Raw genomic sequence first — 20,390 nt, 5'->3', positions numbered from 1 at the left:
TATCAGTCTCTCTCATTAGATTGTGAGCAACTTCTGAGGAACTTCATCTTTGTACAAAGAAGATGTACTTTTGCTAATCTTATTGTATAATTCCTGTATATTCTGTTAGGTGCTCAGTAAGTATTGAATGGATGAATTATTTAGAATGACATAGAAACTAAACTTTGAGTGTAAAATATACTTCAACTTAGATATATGAATGGGATGGAAATTTCAGCTAACACTTGGATATATTATTTGTGTGTATACTGGTCTTTGAACTCAGGGTCTGGGTGCTCTCCCTGAGCTGCTTTTGCTCAGAGCTAGCATTCTACCACTTGAGCCAGCACTTCACTTCAGCTTTTTGCTTTTCTTTCTTGTGCCTGTCTTGGGGCATGAACTAAAGAGTTGGGTGCTGTCCTTCAGCTTGTTTGCTCAAGGCTAGCATACTGCCACAGGTCCACTTCAGCTTGGTGCTTAATTGGAGATAGGAGTCTAGTGGACTTTCCTGCCCATGCTAGTTTTAAACTGTGATCCTCAAATATCAGCTTCCCCCTGAGTAGATAGGATTACAAGCATAAGCCACTAGCACCCATCTCTACTTCGGCTTTTTGTTGGAGAGTAGTTCATTGAAGTTCACAGACTTTTTTGCCTGGCTGGCTTCTAACTGCCATTCTCAGATTTCAGCCTCCTACAGATGTGAGCCACTGGTGCCTAACATACACTTCTGGGTGTTTACTGTTGTGCTGTATTGTATATGCTAGAAGAAAGAGGGGTTAAGACAGAAAGATATTCTCTGATCACTTGAAATATATAGCGGGTTTGTTTTGCTTGTTCAGAAAATGGAAATACATTTTAAAAATTTCTCAAGATCACCATATGTGGGTATTTATATTATTAAGTCAGTAATTTGAATGAGTCTTGTTAATTATTAGCAGCTGTGTTGTATCTTGCTATTGAATATATTTTGAAATATTTTATCAGACTGCAATAAACAACCCATATTTTGGTAAACAAGCATAAATCTGTCCATTAGATTATCCATCAAATGTAAATCATGTCTACCTAATCAGCATAAAAGGGACCAGTGTTAGTACAGTAATTTGATATCATTTCTGTTAATAAGAAAGATGTTTGGGGTTGGGAATGTGGCTTAGTGGTAGAGTGCTTGCCCAGCATGCATGAAGCTCTGGGTTTGATTCCTCAGTACCACATAAACAGAAAAAGCCAGAAGTGGTGCTGTGGCTCAAGTAGTAGAGTGCTAGCCTTGAGCAAAAAGAAGCTCAGGAACAGAGCCCAGGTCTTGAGTTAAGGCCCAGGACTGGCAAAAAAGAAAAAAAAGATGTTTGGTGATTAATTAACCTGTTTGGACTTAACATTGATTAATATGTATATTTATTAAAATATATTGATAATTACAGTGAACTTTAAAGACCCTATGAATCAGTACTTCAGGTGAATATTATTTTTTTGTTTATATTTATTTGGGGATGAAAATTTCTTTTTTAAAATAATTTTGTATTGAGATTAAGTGATTTCATAAATTTCACAAAATTCACAGTATTGTGGGATAGTGATACTTAGTTAAAGTCACAAACACATTTTAACCTTCACAAGACAAATTGTCATTATCATGGACTATAATGTTTGTGAATTCTATGAGCTTTGATAATACAACTATTTCTTCCACATCAGGGATACGTACATTTCTTTATTTTTGCTTAGTATAAGCTGTTGCCTCTTTCCTTCTCATTCCCTCCCTCCCATCGCTGCCCTTGAGTTGCTTAGTTTGTTTTCATCAATGTCCAGTGGGCCCCTCTTGTATATTTTCCCCTGTTTCCCTATGATTCTGTGCCCTCCTCCGAGCTTCCCTCAGATGTGCACATATATATACCACATGGGATGAGAATTTCTTTAGGTCAGTATTTGTTTTAATTAGAGTGGAAACGTTTAAATATTTGTTACCTAATAAGCAGTGTTATTATAAATGTTTCAAATTTAGCTACATTGACAGAATCTCAGTCGAAATTCCCATATCTTCCTTAAGATTTTTTTTAGATCTTGGACTGATTGTGGCGAGATCTTCAGAAATGATTTGAGAAAGGCAAATATCTGTGTGTGTAAATTATAGCACATCTCTATATCGATCTATCTGTCTGTCTGTCTGTGTATCTATTTCTTCTCCTCTGGGAAGGGCTTATCATCCCTTCCTCTGCCAGATCTCTATCATGTCCACATTTGTTTTTTCAATATATCCCATTCCAACTTTGCTATTAGTTTTTGGGTTTTTTTTTTTTTTTTGTCCCAGATTATAAGGATATTGCACAGGGAAAGAAGGCAATGGAAGAAAGACAGCCTCTTCAGTAAATGGTGCTGGCAAAATTGGTTAAACACCTGTAGAAAAAAAAAGCTAGATCCTTATATATCACCCTGCACCAGAATCAACTCCAAATGGACCAAAGACCGGGAAGTCAAAGCAGAAACCCTGAAAACATTACAGGATGGAATAGGAGAAACCCTAAGTCTCCTTGGCACAGGCCAAAATTTTCTTAATAGAGACCCAGACACACAACAAATCAAAGAAAGGTTGGACAAATTGGATTGCATGAAATTGCAGAGCTGCATCGCAAAGGACACTAGCAAGACACTAGAAAGCCCACAGATTGGGAGATCTTCACTAGCCATACAATGGACAAGGGTCTCATATCTAAAATATACCTGGAACTCAAAAACTTAAATCCCCCAACAACAAATCCTCAAAGAAACACTGCCCAATAAATAAGTGGGCTAAAGACTTAAAGAGAAACTTCTCCTCAGAGGAAAGAAGGATGGCCAATAGACACATGAAGAAATGTTCAACCTCCCTAGCCATAAAAGAAATGCAAATCAAAACAACATTGAGATACCACCTCACCCCAGTTAGAATGGTTATAATCAATTTCTCTAATAACAACAGATGCTGGAGGGGATGTGGACAGAAGGGAAACCCTACTGCATTCATTGTTGGTGGGAGTGAAAACTTGTTCAACCAGTGAAAACTTGTTCCACATAGAGCTCCCCTATGACCCAGCAATCCCACTTTTGGACAATTACCCGAATGATCATAAACAAGACCATACTAAAGCTACCAGCACAACTATGTTTATTACAGCATTATTTACCATAGCTGAGATATGGAACCAACCCAGATGCTCCTCAGTAGATGAATGGATCAAGAAAATGTGGTATATATATACAATGGAAAGAATGACATTGTCCCATTTGTTAGGAAATGGAAAGACTTGGAAAAAATTATATTAAGTGAAGTAAGCCAGGCCCAAAGAAACATAGGTTCCATGGTTTCCCTTGTTTGCAATAACTAGTATGTGTCTGAGACAAATAGAAACGGTCAGGCAAGTTTATGTTAGGCAAAATGAACCCCAAGATAAGGACTCAAATGGTTTTTCTTTCTTGCTATTTTTTCTAACATATTTATAAGATGATTTCTTTGTTGCTTTGTATGTTCTTCCCCCATGACACAACCCCTGTTTTCACTGTATTTGATGTTGGTATAATTTGTGGAAGGGAAGGGAAAAAACAAATTGTTTAAATGGGGATACAGGTGGACTCATTGCAACAATGAGATGTACAAGACGTTATGTCGAAAAATGAACTTTACAACTTTGGAAGGGGGGAAATGGGAAGGCAGGGATGGTAAGGGGAAACAAAGGAGGAGGCAGCAATGCTTGATTGCTTGATACGAAATGCACTCATTACCTTGCTCTTGTAATTGTAATCCCTCTTTACAGTATTTTCACAATTAAAAAACTTACTAATTAAATAAATAAATTTGCTATTTTGAGGTTAAAAAAAGAAAAAGAAGGCAAATGTGAGTATTAAAGTATATTTAAGAAAACAAAACTCAACTGTAAATAAGCTAATCTGATCATTAAGTACATTAAGTTTACTTTTGTTGTTGGACTTTACATTATGTCCTCTTTTTACATCTGTTAATTATAGTTGACGCTGTGTGTCTGTGAGTTCTGCATCGGCCGATTACACAGCTTCAACTGACTTAGGATTCAAAACTTTAAAAATTTTACCTGTACTGAGCATGGAGATTTTCTTGCTATTGCCTAGATAGTAAAATATGACAATTTACATAGAATTTACACTATATTAGACATTTGAAGTAATTTATAGATGACTTAATATTTATGAGTATGTGCACATTTTATTTACAAGGGATCCTGAAACCAATCCTGCATGGAGTATTATATTTCTGTGTTGTCAGAAAGATAGTTTAAAGAAAAGACATGTTAAAGGAACAAATTTTGATATGTGAAATTATTTTCATGGTATTAATTATACCTTTGCTTTTCTTTTTGAGATATGGGATTTTTGAGCGATGTAAAGAATTGGTTGAAGCAGGCTATGATGTCAGACAACCAGACAAAGAAAATGTGTCACTTCTTCATTGGGCTGCTATTAACAACAGACTAGATCTTGTAAAGTAAGATGAATATGTCCATGTTAATTGTATATTTATAATTCTAAACCTCTCTTTTGGTTGTCTTTTTCTCCAAGTATGATTATTAAGCCACCTATAATTAATGAATACCTGAAACTTCCAGCTGCACATGTAGTTGCTACAGAATTGAAGAAGAACTTAGAGGGCCACAAGTCCAGGACTCTCACTGGTCCAAAAGAAAAATTGGGGGAACTCAAAGGGACCCATTATAAAGATAAAGACCAGGAAATAAAAGTGAACTTTTTTTTTTTGAACAGAAAATCTTGGGTCTGGGAAGGTGGCTCAGTGGTAGAGCGCTTGCATTGCATGCATATAGGCCCTGCGTTCGATTCCCCAGCACCACATAAGCAAAAAAGAAAAAAAGCTGGAAGTGGCGCTGTGGCTCAAGTGGTAGAGCGCTAGCCTTGAGCTGAAGAGTTGAGGGACAGCGCCCAGGCCCAGAGTTCAGGCCCCACGACCGGACCCAAAAACAAAAAAACAAACAAACAAACAAAAAAAAGAAAATCTTAACAAGCTTTCTCAGGACATATAAAGGTTTCATCTAATTTAAGAAGAAACATTGAGCCGGGTGCTGGTGGCTAACGCCTGTAATCCTAGCTACTCAGGATACTGAGATCTGAGGATCATGGTTCAAAGCCAGCCTGGTCAGGAAAGGCCATGAAACTCTTATTTCTAATAAACCACCAGAAAGCCGGAAGTGGCACTGTGGCTTAAGTGGTAGAGCACTAGCCTTGAGCTGAGTAGCTGAAGAACAGCACTCAGGCCCAGAGTTCAAGCCCAACAACCAACAAAAAAAAAAAAAAGAAGAAGAAGAAGAAACATTGATATATTTCGCATTTTAATGTCAGGAATAATATAAAGACAATTGTTTTTTGACAATTACATAAGGATGTAATTTTATAAAAGATTTCCCCTTCATAAATTTCTATTATCTCCTCTTTTAATACCTTAACATATAAAATGTAATGTGCATGTGACTATTTTGTATTACAGAATTATATATTGAAAATCCTTGAGGCCTAAAAGTGAAAATTTACTAAGGTTTAAAATACACTATCACATATTTACAAACTCCTGGTATAGGTAGGTCGTTTAGAAAACATGATACAGCTTTAAAGTAATGCGATTAACTTCTCTAGGTCATTTTTATTACATTATATGTTCACCTTTTATAGTGCATGAAAGCCTACCTATGCTTCCAAAATAGAAAACAAAACATCAAAGTGTATCACTTTTCTAAGAAGACTTTAATTTTTACAAAGCATTCAAAGTTTATCACTTTTCTAAGAAGACTAATTTTTTATTACTTCAAAAATTCATTCTCACATAATAATTCTAATTTTGAACTGCTAAATACAATTTTATCTTCCCAAGTAGAATTTGTAACTCCAAATCTTTTGACTAAAAACAGTTTCAAAATTGTAGTAGTTAGGATTTGCAACATAGTTATCATGAGTTATAATGGAATGTTAATTACAGCAGGATCAATTATTTATATGCAATAGTGTTTTACTAGGAGTTTGTCTGATACTGCCATATAAATTACTGAGACTGCTGTAGATCTGGGACCATAATGAAAACTTATAATTTTTATTTTATAGCACATTAATAAAGAAAAATAATTTTCAAACCTTATTTGCATGTTTCTCTGTTTTAACAGGTTTTATATTTCAAAAGGTGCTGTTGTAGACCAGTTGGGTGGTGATTTAAATTCAACTCCTCTTCATTGGGCTATCCGGTAAGGTTTCTTTAAATGCTAAATTAATATTTATTTGGCTAGTGGACACCATATTGTAAATCAGTTAGACAACAGTTACAGACTGTTGAATGGCTTTTTCCCTTGCCAAAGAAATTACAAGCTGGGTGTCAGTGGCTCATGCTTATAATCCTAGCTACTCAGGTGATTGAAATCTGAGGATCCCAGTTCAAAGCCAGGCCAGGCAGAAAAATCCTGGAGATTTATCTCCAGTTAACCACCAAAAAGCTAGAAATAGAGGTGTGGCTTAAGTGGTAGAGTGCCAGCCTTAAGCAAAAAAGCCAAGGAAGAGTATGGGGTCCTGAGTTTAAGCCCCAGTAGCGGCACCAAAGAAAAAGAAAGTGAACAGTTGTTCCTGTAAGGCAAGGAGTTTGAAACTTGTTTCTTCATAGTCTTGAATGAAAAACCTAGGGTAAATCATCCCTTGAAGCTAGTGAAGTTTATTATTGCTTTGCATGAACTATATTTGGGTTAATGAAGATGTTTTTTAATACTGTCACTGTGTACTCACAGTCTAAATATTATATTCCTGAATGTCAAAATATTCCTGATTATTTTTGGCTTAGCAACAATGAAGTCTAAGGGTGTAAAGTTTTTATTGTTAGCATTAATTAGTCATATGAAACTTTTTCCACATGATAGCAGCATAAAGTTTTAAATTAGATTAAGAAGTTACTAGTATATTACTTACTGGCAGGAAGCACTATATGTAGTTCTACGTTTGAATACTTTAAGTAAAAAACAGTACACAATCTCTCCTATGTTTCCAAAGTGTTACTGTTATAAAAATCCTTAGGGATATTAGTTTCTACTTGAAACTTTTTTCTTTTTCTGCATGAATTATGTTCTACAGATACAGTATTAGTTTTTATTTCCTATTTACAGGCAAGGGCATTTACCTATGGTCATATTGTTACTCCAATATGGTGCAGACCCTACTCTCATTGATGGAGAAGGATTCAGCAGCATTCACCTGGCAGTATTATTTCAACACATGCCTATCATAGCATATCTCATCTCAAAGGGGCAGGTATGTTCTGGAATGTCTCTTCTATTCCAGGTACTATAATTTGAAGTGGGAAGATTATTAGTTTTAGTCTGCCTCATTTTTTTTTCTTTATTGAGATTGATTACATAAATTTCACAAAATTCACAGTATTGTGAAATACTTAGTTAAAGTCACAAACACATTTTAACCTTCATGAGGCACATTGTCATTATCGTGGTCTATGAGTTTATGGTCTCCACAAATTTTGACACTACAGCTTTTTTTTTTCCAAATTGAGTGATATGTGTACATTTCTTTCCTTTTGCTTAGTGTAAGCTGTTCCCACTTTCCCTCTCATTCCCTCCCTCCCATCGCTGCCCTTGAGTTGCTTAATTTGATTTCATCAATGTCCAGTGCAGCTGATGGGCCCCTCTGTTGTATTTTTTCCTGTTTTCCTGTGATTCTGTGTCCTCCTCCTATTTTCCCTCAGATGTGCCAATGTATATACCTTGTATGAGAGTCAAGAACATGGACTCATCTAGAAATGATATGACAAAGTAAGAAGAGGCCCTTTGTTTCTTGAGTCCTGTTTACTTTGTCGCATCTTCTTAGTCTGCCTCATTTTTACAGTGGAAGCTTATGACTATCCAGATAGGCAGACTTTAACCTCTTTAACCTTTAAGTCTAGTTGTTAAATAAATACTTTGTTTTCAGCTTTATTGGAGGGAAAAGTACAGCTCATTTAAGTCAGTAACATATAATGTTTCTAAAGCTTGCAAGCTTCTAATGTTGTTTCTTATGAATCCAGTAATTTGATGAGGTTTTCAAAAACATTTTCAAAGCCTATCATTTCTTTTTATTGACTGTAGAGATGGTAGTAATAACATTAAAAATCCCATCATTGGCTGTCACTATTTGAGACCAAATGGGAGACCAATTTGAATATGTGCTTCTTATAGCTAAAGTAATTCCACGAAAAATGACTTGCCTTAAGCGGCACAGGTTAAATTATAGGTTACTGGCAGTGAGAGTTTCATTGTCAGCTATACTTCTCTGGAATGTGCTTTCTGGATGCAAAGTAGTTTACATATTACCAGTCTTGCCTAGAACAGGCATGGAGATGTGTTTGCATGAATGGTGTTGCAATGACTGTGCTACCTTTAAATAAGCACTTTTCTCTCAAGCTTATCCAGTTGAAGTATGACCATTACAGCCTCCTGGGCTTCATTTTGGAATGATATATGAGGAAAAATCCTTTCTGCTTTTCTCTGGTTCCTTCCCAAGTTTTTCTCCAAGGCCCATATGAATCTTCAGTAACTGAAACTTTTTTTTTATCATAGTTATACACCTTAAATGTGTGCCTGTCTTAATAAAGGAGCATATCCTTAGGGAGGTATGACTTTTTGTTCCTCTTGCTTGTATTCTAGAAAATATATTTTTTGTTTTAATATTAAGAACTGCTGTACAAAAATATAAGTGGACTCAGAAGATAGGGAATTCAGTATTACTGGTAATGTTTTAGTAGAAAATGGACAACTTTGCATAATAAATGAGTACATGAACATATTTCAGTTAAAGTAAGTAGGTGATTTCAAAGGTCTCTAAGTCATATTTGGTGGCTATCAATATTTTATTTGTAGATGTCTTCTATTCACATTATATAACTGATATATGAGATACATGACTTCTGTAACTCATCCAATAACTCATACTATATTCACATTTCTTTCTTTAAAAATATTTTGTAGAAATGCATGGATTTGGCTGGGATTGGCTTAACTGGTGATGAATCTAACTACTATGTAAGACCCTGAGTACAAACCCCATCATTGCCCATCATTGAAAATAGAAAAAAAAAAAATCTATGGATTTTTACCCTATGAAAGTGAAGCACAGGCTAGGCACTGGTGGTTCATGCCTGTAATCCTTGCTACTCAGCAGGCAGAGATCTGAGGATCATGATTGTCTTTTACAGTTTTGCTAATTGATTCTGCTTTTTTAATAGAGTGTGAATATGACAGATGTGAATGGGCAAACACCTCTCATGTTATCAGCTTACAAAGTAATTGGGTAAGTTTAATTTCTATGAATATACTTGCAAGTATCTTAGTCCATGTGATATGATAGTACATGCTAAAAATATATTTTCCACCCTGGGACTATGATATGAATTTTTAAAGTAGCTGTAGTTGAAGTATTAAAAAACATTTTTCCCTTTTCTGATAGCTTGGGTGAAAAGTTTGAAAGCTACTAATAAGAAAAGTGTTTCCTTAAAGAAGAGGTAAAGATTTATTTATTTGGGTTTCAGTTGTTTTGTTTTTTACTTGTTATATATCTATATTCAAAATACCACTGATCCTTCTTGTGATAGTTGCTGAATTTTCAAAGTTTATAGAAAACAGCACATACATTATGAAGATAGTTGTTAATATGATTGATATTCCTATCTTACCTTTTAAAAAGATGCTACAAGTTCAAATCTTGATGATAAATATGCTTTCCTAAAAACAGTAAATTTTGAGATTCTTTGATAATATTATCTTCTCTGAAAATGCTAATTGCAATTAATCTGTGAAAAGATTCCATTTGTGTATTTATACCAGACACTTAAATATTTAAGTTTTTCTATTTATAAACAATATTCTTAATATCTGCCATGTATTCCAACTTCAGGTATTAAATTGTGCAAATGCGTGCTACAAATTATACTTTATTAAATGTTTTCAACATTATTACTGAATTTCCAGTTTTGGTTTTTCCTTTAGGACTTCTAGAAACTAAGTTTATTCTAATGTCATTTCCTTCTTATGGAGTGATGTGACAAAGGGTAGAATTTTTTTGGAGAGCATTTTCTCTTTGCTGATAACTCAGAAGCCAGTCTAAAGATCTTGATAGAATAAACTAGAATGTTGTTTCTATTGAAAGACTCTCTTTGAGTATTTGTGAAGGAGTGAAAAGTATTGATGGTAAGGGAAAAACATTTTACAGGATTCTATTTTCTAGTTTGTAGCTTTCTGAAATGTACTTGTGGTAGGACATTACAAGTCATTCCTAATTCCCAAATCCAAAATCCTAAGTGCTCCAGATCAAAGAAATTTTTAGACAAAATGTGACACCACAAAATTTCATACTATGAAAACTTTTTTCATGCACAAAATTAAAATGCAGCTTCAAGTTCTGTGTACAAGGTTTATACACACACACACACACACACACACACACACACACACACACACATATAAAACAAATTAATTTCAAACTGAAGTATGTATCTAGTCCCTAAGGTATCTCATGTATATCAAATATTCTAAAATCCAAACAAATTCAAAATCTAAAATCCAAACAAATTTCAAAATCTGAAATTCCATCACAAGCATTTGGATAAAGGATACTCAACCTGACTTTGTACCTCTTTTATTTGGTACTTGATTTGAGGAACTAAAATAGCTTTTAGTTTATCTGCTCAACTAAAACATACATTTAATTTTTTTTTTGGGGGTCCGGTTGTGGTGAACTCTTGGCCTGGGCGCTGTCCCTCAGCTCTTCAGGCTCAAGACTAGCACTCTACCACTTGAGACACAGCACCACTTCTGGCTTTTTTGTTTTTGCTTATGTGGTGCTGAGGAATTGAACCCAGGGCCTCATGTATGCAAGGCAAGCGCTCTACCATTGAGCCACCATCCCAGCCCCTACATTTAATATTTAACTAGATAGCACTGAATATTGGCTAGAGTTAAATCTATACTTGAAAAAATATTTTAACTAATCATAGAATAACAACATGGAAATAAAAGCTTTTTTCTTATTCTACTATATTATTGTCTAAATTCTATTGTCTGTTTAGTAGGCTGTTATTTAAGAGATGTCTTTCTTCAGAATCCTTACTTACGGCTTGGTTAATTGATACATTAGCTTAAAATTTTTATTTTTTTAATTTACTTCTCAAAATGTTATCCTTTTAATGCTCCTTTCCATTTTATTGCTTTGAGACAGATCAGAACCAACTGGATTTCTTTTAAAGTTTAATCCTTCTCTCAATGTTGTTGATAAAGTACACCAAAACACTCCACTCCATTGGGCAATTGCATCTGGAAATGTCAATGCAGTTGATAAACTTTTGGAAGCTGGTTCTAGCCTAGACATCCGAAATGTTAAGGTATGACCAGGTATTTATCTCTTACTGTTTATTGCAGCTTCAGTTAGACAGAAGATTGATAATTTAATATACATAGCTATGCATTTTGTTTTTGGATACCACAAGATAAATACTAACAATAGTTATCTTTAAAATAAATGTGTTGAGTCTTTAATTCTGGTGAAAGTGTTTTAAAATCCTTTAATATATCAAAAGTATAACTGAGTTTTTGTTTGTTTTTTTAAAGGGAGAAACACCTCTTGATATGGCTCTCCAAAACAAAAATCAGCTCATTATTCACATGCTCAAAACAGAAGCCAAAACAAGAGTTAACCAAAAGTTCAAGCTTTGGAAATGGTTACAGAAATGTGAGGTATTTTCATGTAGAGCCTGTTCTATGGAATTTTAAAATGTTTTTGTTTATTTTTTAGGGTAATGTGGGAGAGCAAAGAGCTTTCTGTGATGTATTATATCTTTGATTATATCTTCCCATGTACCCCACAACCCAAAATTGGAAATTTGATATTTCATTGAATACGAAGTGATGGTCCTCAGCTAGATGGCTATAAAACTGTGTGTTTCTTTGCGCATATTTTCGTGTACTTTCATATTTCTCTAATGAAAAGATTAAAATGTAAATGGATTTGATTCATAGACAAGTACTACTAGGCTTATCCAGTTTCGTGTCCAATAGACATGTTTAGTATGATATCAAAAACTGAACTCCTCTTGATCATTTCTCTATCCCTAGCTAGGCCTTCCACATCTCAATAGGTAACAACTTGAACTTTCCAATCATCATTTGTTCTATCATACAATATACCTCTGTTGGTATGGCTTTGGCTGTTTCTGCCTTTAGTTTATATCTAGAATCTGATCCCACCTAGGCACACGCCACCAAAGCCATGTCATTCTGGCAGATGAAGCTTTGGGAATGTTAGATCCTGTCACTAATCTCAAATTCCTTTGATGTCTCTTTCCCAGAGTAAAAGCTAAGTCCTCACAATAGCCTGCTAGACTTCATGTGATTCAGTTTTTTTATATACCATAAAATTAACACATTTATCTGTCTTCCCAGCTAGAATTTAAGTTACATAAGAAAAAGACGTTAAGTTCATTGATTTGTTCCAGTGAAGTATATTTATGGAACAAATAAATAGTATGACTCATTTGTAAAAGTATTATTTCTGGAATTTAGTGCTGAGATCCACATTTGAAATTTTTTTTCTTATTATTTTTTAATTAAAAAAAATTTTTTTGTAGTATCAGCTTGTGAATACTAGTGTTCTATCACTTGAGCTGTATCTATTTTTGAGATAAGGTCTCCCTAGCCTAGCCCATAAGACTATCCTTGAACTTGAGATCTTCCTGCCTTTGTTTCCCAAGTAGGCAGGCATGTATCACCACACCCAGCTCTTATTTCTGTTTTGAGATTGTGTTGCTTATATATAAGTCTAAATTTATTTTAAGAAAAAAAATCTAAACTTACTTTGTGTCACCAAGCAAATTAGAATAGAAAACATTTAAAAGATTAAATGATATTATTCATCCCACAATAGGCTCAGAGAAATTAAAATGGCAACGTATATTTTTCCTTTTTGCTATTGCAAAGCCTTGCTTGCTTTCATGGTCTAGTAACTTGTAGCTAAGGGACTATGTTGCACAAATGTGGAACCTTGCTTCTGTGCAGACAGACTGTTGTTTTACATTTATTCTTTTAACTTTGTTATAGAAAACCTGAGTCATTGTCATCCTCAATAAATATTGCATGCAAGGTAATGGTGGCTTATGCCTATAATCAGGAGGATTGAGGTTCAAAGCCAGCCCAGGCAGGAAAGTCTCTGACATTCTTATCTCCAGTAAACTACTCAGAAAAAGCTGGAAGTGGAGCTGTGGCCCAAGTGGTAGAGTGTTAGTCTTAAGAGAAATGAAGCTCAGAGATAGCACCCAGGTCCTGTGTTCAAGATGCAGGCCTGGCAAAAAAAGGATGGAAGGTAGGAAGGAAGGTAGGAAGGAAGGAAGGGAGGGAGTGAGGGAGGGAGGGAGAGAGGATGGTGGAGAAGGGAAGGGAAGAGAAGGAAGGAAGCTATTTCAATCTTTTATCTCCATGTGAAGTTTGGAATGGAGAACCTTACCTTTGTGAAAATTTCCTGGCTTATGCGCAATATTCTTTCACTAGGACCAGCCCATCTGGTCCAACTTCTGCCCCTTTGTATGTACACACAATCTTTTTTTTTTGGGTCAGATTTGGTCTTGAACTCAGGGCCTGAGCACAGTCCCTGAGCTTTTTTGCTCGAGGCTAGCACTCTACCAGTTTAAGCCACAGCCACAGCACCCCTTCCCATACACACAATCTTGAGGATATTGTTTTTTTTGTTTTTTGTTTTTTGTCTGTCGTGGGGCTTGAACTCTGGCCCTGAGCGCTGTCCCTCAGCTCTTCAGCTCAAGGTTAACACTCTACCACTTGAGCTACAGTGTCCACTTCCCGTTTTCTAGTGGTTTATTGGAGATAAGAGTTTCATGGACTTTCCTGCCCGGGCTGGCTTTGAACCGTGATCCTCAGATCTCAGCCTCCTGAATAGCTAGGATTACAGGAGTGAGCCACTAGCACCTGACTGAGGATTTTGTTCATCCATAGTTTTACCACCTACATACTGATCAATCTTAAGTATTCTGAAATGGTAAAACTTGCCTTTTTGATATTTCCTGGATGTTGTTAGGTGCTTTAAGCTTCACCTGCCCCAAACCAAGCCTATCTTTTCTGCAGAACTGTTTCCTGTAATGCTTTTTTATTGGGAGGTGATGCAACATAGTGCTCAAGTTAAAGCTTTCATCTCCCCTCAATTGAGTCTTTAATATATTGATTTTTTGAGTGGTCCCTTTAGCTTGCTTTATGTTTTCTGATATAGAGTGCTATATGAAAACTGTTAGTTTTGGAAAATCAGTTTTCATGGGTATTTTCCTTAAAAAAATTAGTAATAATAATAATAATAAACCCCACCATTCCTTTTTTTGGGGAAGGAGGGCAGTTCTGAGGCTTGAACTAAGGACCTGGGGACTGTCCTTGAATTTCTGTTCCTGAATAGGCTAGCACTCTACCACTTGAGCCACAGCACCACTTCTAGCTATTTCTGTTTATGTAGTACTAAGGAATCAAACTCAGGGCTTCATGCATGTGAGGCAAGCACTCTACCACCAAGCCATATTCCCAGCTCTCCACCATTTCTTGAAGAGAAGAGAAGCAAAATAAAATATGGTTAAACAACACTTCAGGGACTGTAGGGCTTTTGTATAAATTGCTTAGATTTAATGAGAAAATCTTTGTGCTAGTTCTGTTGTACTCTTTTTATATACTTAGGAATTTCTTATACAGAATAAATTATTATTATTAACTACATAGGTGATTCTAAAAATTTGACTCTCTTAGCTCTTCCTGCTGCTGATGCTCTCTGTGATTACCATGTGGGCTGTTGGATACATTCTAGACTTCAATTCAGATTCTTGGCTTTTAAAAGGATGTCTTCTAGTAACATTGTTTTTCTTGACATCTTTGTTTCCAAGGTATGTATATTAGTCTTTCAAGGCTGGTTACTGTATTTCCAATGTAATTGCTTATTTCTGTTGTTGATTAGCCAAAATCACAGATTTTTTTGAGTTATAAATATGAACCATATAACAATATCCTGGGCCTGATGGAAAGGAAAAGCTTTGTTGCATATTTTTTTATTAAAAACAACTTGCTTATTCCAATACCTGATTGACTTGATTACACAGTTTACTGTTTGAATTGTTTTAGTAAATAATAGAGATTTTTATAGTTATTTTGCATGTGAAAGCTTATTTTTCCATTTTTCAAAAATGTTCTTGCCTTTGGAAAAAAATATAAGTTCATTTTATATTTTTGCTCGATGATTTGTGTGTGTGTGTATGTGTGTGTGTGTGTGTGTGTGTTAAAACAACCTAATTAAAGTGGTTTTAAAATAGTAACTATGGGGTGATTGTTCTACTTCTATGAATATATTTATAGTTGTTTGTATTTAGTTTATGGTTGAGTCAGTTTGCATTGTTCCAAGTCAAGCAAGTGCTTAGGACAATGTCTGACATGTAGTCGTTACTCAAAGATAATGTCACATCCCATTCTTTTCTCTCTGTCTCAGTAAAGTGGTGTCCAATTCCTCACATGAATGTGGATGTCATCCTTGAGTTTATGTCACTTCTTTTCTCACTTCCCACATGTAGTTCTCAGGAATGTACTTCTCATCTACTTAGAGGCACATTAGGCCAAGCCTCCTGACTGGTTTCTTAAATACACCCCCTGTAATGTACAGATCATCTTTCCTGGCTTATATCCCTCTCATAGTTGTTATTGTGCTCAGAATAAATTCTAGATTCTGTCTATGAGGTGTTATGTGATTTGTTCCTTCCCCACTGACTTTATCCCTTCTTCCTGAATCCTGTCACACACTCTCCACCTTGTTTCTGGAACTCATCAAGCTTTCCTACCTGTGGCTCTTAGGTCTTGCTAGTGCCCTTGTGTAGTGTTCTGATACTATATGTAAGTAGCTGGAGAAGTGACTCATGCTAGTTCAAACATACCTTAGTGAGAATCCATTGCTGATTAACTCTGTCGCATCACTTATTCTCTTCATAGTACTATTCTCCTGTGGTAAATGCTAAGTAAGTAAAGCACATAAAACTAGGAAATTCGTTTCTTCTGTGGAGCATTTCCAGCACTGAAGGAAAAGAAAAAAATGTAATGATGATGATCCATATAAAAGAATCTACCAGGACATGTAGTGTGCTATTTACAGGATATCATTATGAAAGTTTCTAAATCCTTTTGCTTGCCAACATTTTCTGGATAAGCATGCATTGCTTTTGTCCTGAAAAAAAAAAACAAAACAAATCATTAGATGAATTTTATTAGAGTAGGACAGTTGGATATGAATGAATTAAATTAAATTGAAGCTCAAATTTCTGAAAATTACCAAAACACCTAAAACTGTTATTCAGAAAACTTACAACTTAAAAATATTTATTTATTTTTTATTGATTGGATTGACTTGATCACTAAATAAATTTTAATCTAAACCATTAGTTATTATAGTTACCATGGTCATAACCTTTCCCCCTGGTTGGCTTCTCAGCTTGATCTTTCCAGTCTCTGTTCCTGCATAGCTAGGGTTGCAGATGTAATCACCATACCAGGCCCCAAACATACACTTAAGTTTTCTCATGTGTAGGATTGGTTTAAATAATAGTGCATGTCTGTTGCCTCCTGGAAAGTAGTACATTACCTAGAGTAAGCACCTAGGAAGTGAAAGCTACTATTATTGTTATTAGGGAATTTGGAACTAGAATTAACATGAATTATGCTAATATTCTACTTCACTAATATCTGTGTCTTTTTTCCCCCTAGGTTATTGGTTGGATATAAGAACCTTGTATATTTACCAACAGTCTTTTTGCTAAGTTCCATTTTTTGGATATTTATGACTTGGTTCATCTTATTTTTTCCTGATATCCTTTCAGCTTAAATTTAGATGTATATCTCATTTGCCTCTAAAAAATAATAGTGCCATTGTTAATCTGTATATTTGAAAAGATACAGGGACTGCAGCTAACTTTTAATTGCATATATTTATTGGTTCTGATTGAATGTTCTATACTGAAAACCTACTTGACTGGAAGCAAACTCAGTTAACTGTGAAAACAATAAGTATGGTATTTATTCCATATAACAGGGGAATAGTAGAATGAATTCTTGTTTTACTTGGACCTGTAGTAATATGTTGGACTGTTTCTGAGATTTTTTTCAAGATCAGGTGGTTCTTTTAATTTGGTCAACAGTTACAGTGGATGAATTAATCTGGGTGCTGAAATGGCTTATGTAGGAGAGATTTTCAGGAAAATGTGGCTTTTCTGATAATAATAAATGGCATTTAAAAAATAAATAAGCAGCATTATCTGAGGCAGTGATTCTCAATCCAGAACAAAACTAAATTTGCTTTGCCACTCAAAATATATGTGACCTGGGTTTCAGAAAACCATACTCCTACTGTGTGCTCAGCCTTATTCTATTTTAAAAATTATGGCAAATAGAAATATACTTTTTAGCGTATTCCTTTCATTTCTATATTATATGTATCTATAGGTAGAATCTTAAGATGTTTGAATTGACAATGTGGAATGTTTTACTGGCTGGTAGGCCATGAAATGGTAAAACTGTTTGATGTAGGCATCTGTCTGAACCTGCTGCTGATAGGGCATTGAGTCAGTAGGTGGCACACTTTACCATGCGCCTAGCTCTTGTAACTTCCCTATAAACCTACCCCAAAATTTCAGACTAATGATGCTTCAGGTTTTCCAGTCAGGATATGAGTGGGGGCTTCTCTTCCCAAAGCCTTTGATCTATGATGGAAAGAGGAGCTGGAATACTGTGAAAAGCATATGGTCTTTGGAATCAGGCAGAATTTTCCTTCATACTTTCCTTCTTTCTTTCCTTCCTTCTTTCCTTCTTTCTTTGCTTTTTTCCTTCTTTCTTTTTCTTTCTTTCCTTCCTTCCTTCTCTCTTTCTTTCTTTCTCTCCTTCCTTCCTTCCTTTCTTTCCTTTCTTCCTTCCTTCCTTCCTTCCTTCCTTCCTTCCTTCCTTCCTTCCTTCCTTCCTTCCTTCCTTCCTTCCTTCTGTCTTTCTCTCCTTCCTTCCTTCCTTCCTTCCTTCCTTCCTTCCTTCCTTCCTTCCTTCCTTCCTTCCTTCCTTCCTTCCTTCCTTCCTTCCTTCCTTCCTTCCTTCCTTCTTTCTCTAGTTAGCATTAGGCAAATTATTTGATTTTACCAAGTCTCAGTTTTTGTGTAAAGTGAGGTAGCAGTTCCATTCTCATGGGGGTGTCTCTAAAGGCTCAGCCACTGTACCCATTACCACATTTGCATTGTGTACTTAATATTGTTGCTGGATGAAATCTACAGTATGTGCAGGTTGAAATTTTAGGAAAAATTTCCTTAAGGTTCGCTTCTCAGGTAAATAGCTCCGTTAGGTGCCTTTTATGTGTTCAACAAGTAATATAGTTTGTTCTTATGAGGGGGAGTGAATGGAAGTGAACATAATCTTACTGATAAATTTGAAGGTATGAGTAAGACTCGGGAAAGAAATGGTGATCCACTGAATGTCATGTTTAGGATACTAGTTATACCTAAACTTAAAAAGCCTTGCTATGGAGAGACATGATATAGTTTCAGTATAAAAGAATTAAAAGTCAGATGTGATGGCTTGTGGTTGTAATCTCAGCACTCAAAAGTTTGGAGGCTGACCTGGACTACATAACAAATCTAAACCATCCTTAGTCAGTAGCAGACAGTCTCAAAAAACAAAAGCTGGGTGTAACTCAGTGATACAGTGTTTGCATAGCATTCACAAGGCCTTGGGTTGGATCCAAACATCACACGAGAAGGAAAAAGAGGATAGGAAGGAAGGAAGAAGGGCAGGCCAATGTGTCCAGTGACTCAGCTGTCAAGGAAATCAGCATATTTTATATTATAAGTATTTGAGTGTCCAAAGGACAACAGCAATCTCACTGTCCTCTGCATGGATCACTACACACTCAATGTGTGTTTGCTTTTTTAAATTCTATTATTTTAGGGATAGTAATGAATAGGAATAGAAAGAAGCATGGCCAGCAAACTTGTGTGTGAAACAACATTGCTATTATTCTTTTTTTTGGGGGGAGGGGACAGGTCCGGTTGTGGGGCCTGAACTCTGGGCCTGGGCGCTGTCCCTCAGCTCTTCAGTTCAAGGCTAGCGCGCTCTACCACTTGACCCACAGCGCCACTTCCGGCTTTTTTCTTTTTGCTTATGTGGTGCTGAGGAATCGAACCCAGGGCCTCAGGCATGCAAGGCAAGTACTCTACCACTGAGCCACCTTCCCAGCCCTTGCTATTATTCTTGAGGTATAATTATTGCTTCCTACTTCCAAGTGTTTGAGTATCTTACCATCTTATCACTTAAAAAACTGTTGAACAAATGTAGGATTAAATTTATTATGTAGAGCAAATCTGAAGGTCAGCTATATTGAGATCTAGAGGATTCAGTAAATGAAAATCAATCCATCACATTGTAGAATGTCCAATTTTAGATCTATAGAGAGAGACTTTAACTGCAGAAGAATCACCAGCTTACAGGAGATACTGACACATATATAAATAACTACAGTCTAAAGACCATAGAAAAAAGCATTCTTAGGCTTACAGAAGGGAGAATATCCTCTCCAGGGCTCCAGAAAAGATCAACAGGAGAGGAAGAAGTAAGTCTTGAGGAAAATTGGGACTTGGACATGCTAAAATTTTGTCATCGGAGGAAGTTGAGAGTGTTTCTAGTCAGGCAGCCACATGAACCAGGGCAAGAAAGCAAGGTATATGTTTGGATTTATGTGAAGGGACAAGGGAATTCACTTTACTTGGAGTGAGGAATCCAGTGATTTCCTGGCATTAATCTTGTTAAGTTATTTAGAGCAGGAGTTTCAAATTCAATTAAGTTCACTTTGTAGTATCACCATGTGATTCAATCAAACATGTATGTGTGTGAGTGTCTTAACGTACATTAACCACACAAAGGAGATTTTACTGTGACATTTTTACACATGTATGCGAAGTATTCCAGTCAATGTTCCCCATTCCTTCCCCAACCAGATAAGTTTTTGAGAATGTGCCATTAAGACTTTCCCCCATTAAGACTTAATGGGGGAAAAATAAACCAACGGGATTTTTAAAAAGATGTTCCCCTTTATTTTGTTTAGTAGTATTCTTCTTAGTTCATTCCAAGTGAACTTCGTTAAAATTTAACTTCACCCAAACTCTCTGGTTCTTATCTCACTCTTAAAGCTAGGCCCAGCTGCTGATAAACCATGATAAACAACCTACATGATTTGTTCCTGCCTATCTGAACCAAATGTGGTTGTGCTGGTCTCTGGTTAAAATGGCACTGTTTATGCTTCAGTGTAGAAATGAAGCCTCTGGGGATCTTATGAAA

At 35.8% G+C, this 20,390-nt stretch overlaps 1 protein-coding gene across 2 annotated transcripts in view; it reads left to right on the top strand.

Annotated features, from left to right (window-relative positions):
- The window catches only part of Zdhhc13 (zinc finger DHHC-type palmitoyltransferase 13), a 49,492-nt gene that overhangs the window by 12,318 nt on the left and 16,784 nt on the right, over nucleotides 1-20,390 (top strand). For both annotated transcript variants that reach the window (XM_070032737.1, XM_070032738.1), the window contains exons 3-10: nucleotides 4,349-4,471; nucleotides 6,150-6,227; nucleotides 7,131-7,275; nucleotides 9,239-9,303; nucleotides 11,227-11,389; nucleotides 11,616-11,741; nucleotides 14,796-14,929; nucleotides 16,788-16,891. In XM_070032737.1, the coding sequence (XP_069888838.1) occupies nucleotides 4,349-4,471; nucleotides 6,150-6,227; nucleotides 7,131-7,275; nucleotides 9,239-9,303; nucleotides 11,227-11,389; nucleotides 11,616-11,741; nucleotides 14,796-14,929; nucleotides 16,788-16,891 (938 nt within the window). The remainder of the gene's footprint in view (nucleotides 1-4,348; nucleotides 4,472-6,149; nucleotides 6,228-7,130; nucleotides 7,276-9,238; nucleotides 9,304-11,226; nucleotides 11,390-11,615; nucleotides 11,742-14,795; nucleotides 14,930-16,787; nucleotides 16,892-20,390) is intronic.

Source organism: Dipodomys merriami, unplaced genomic scaffold, assembly GCF_024711535.1.
Source record: "Dipodomys merriami isolate MVZ:Mamm:240054 unplaced genomic scaffold, mDipMer1.0.p SCAF_21, whole genome shotgun sequence".
Lineage (NCBI taxonomy): Eukaryota > Metazoa > Chordata > Mammalia > Rodentia > Heteromyidae > Dipodomys > Dipodomys merriami.
This window is presented reverse-complemented; position numbering and strand designations above follow the sequence as displayed.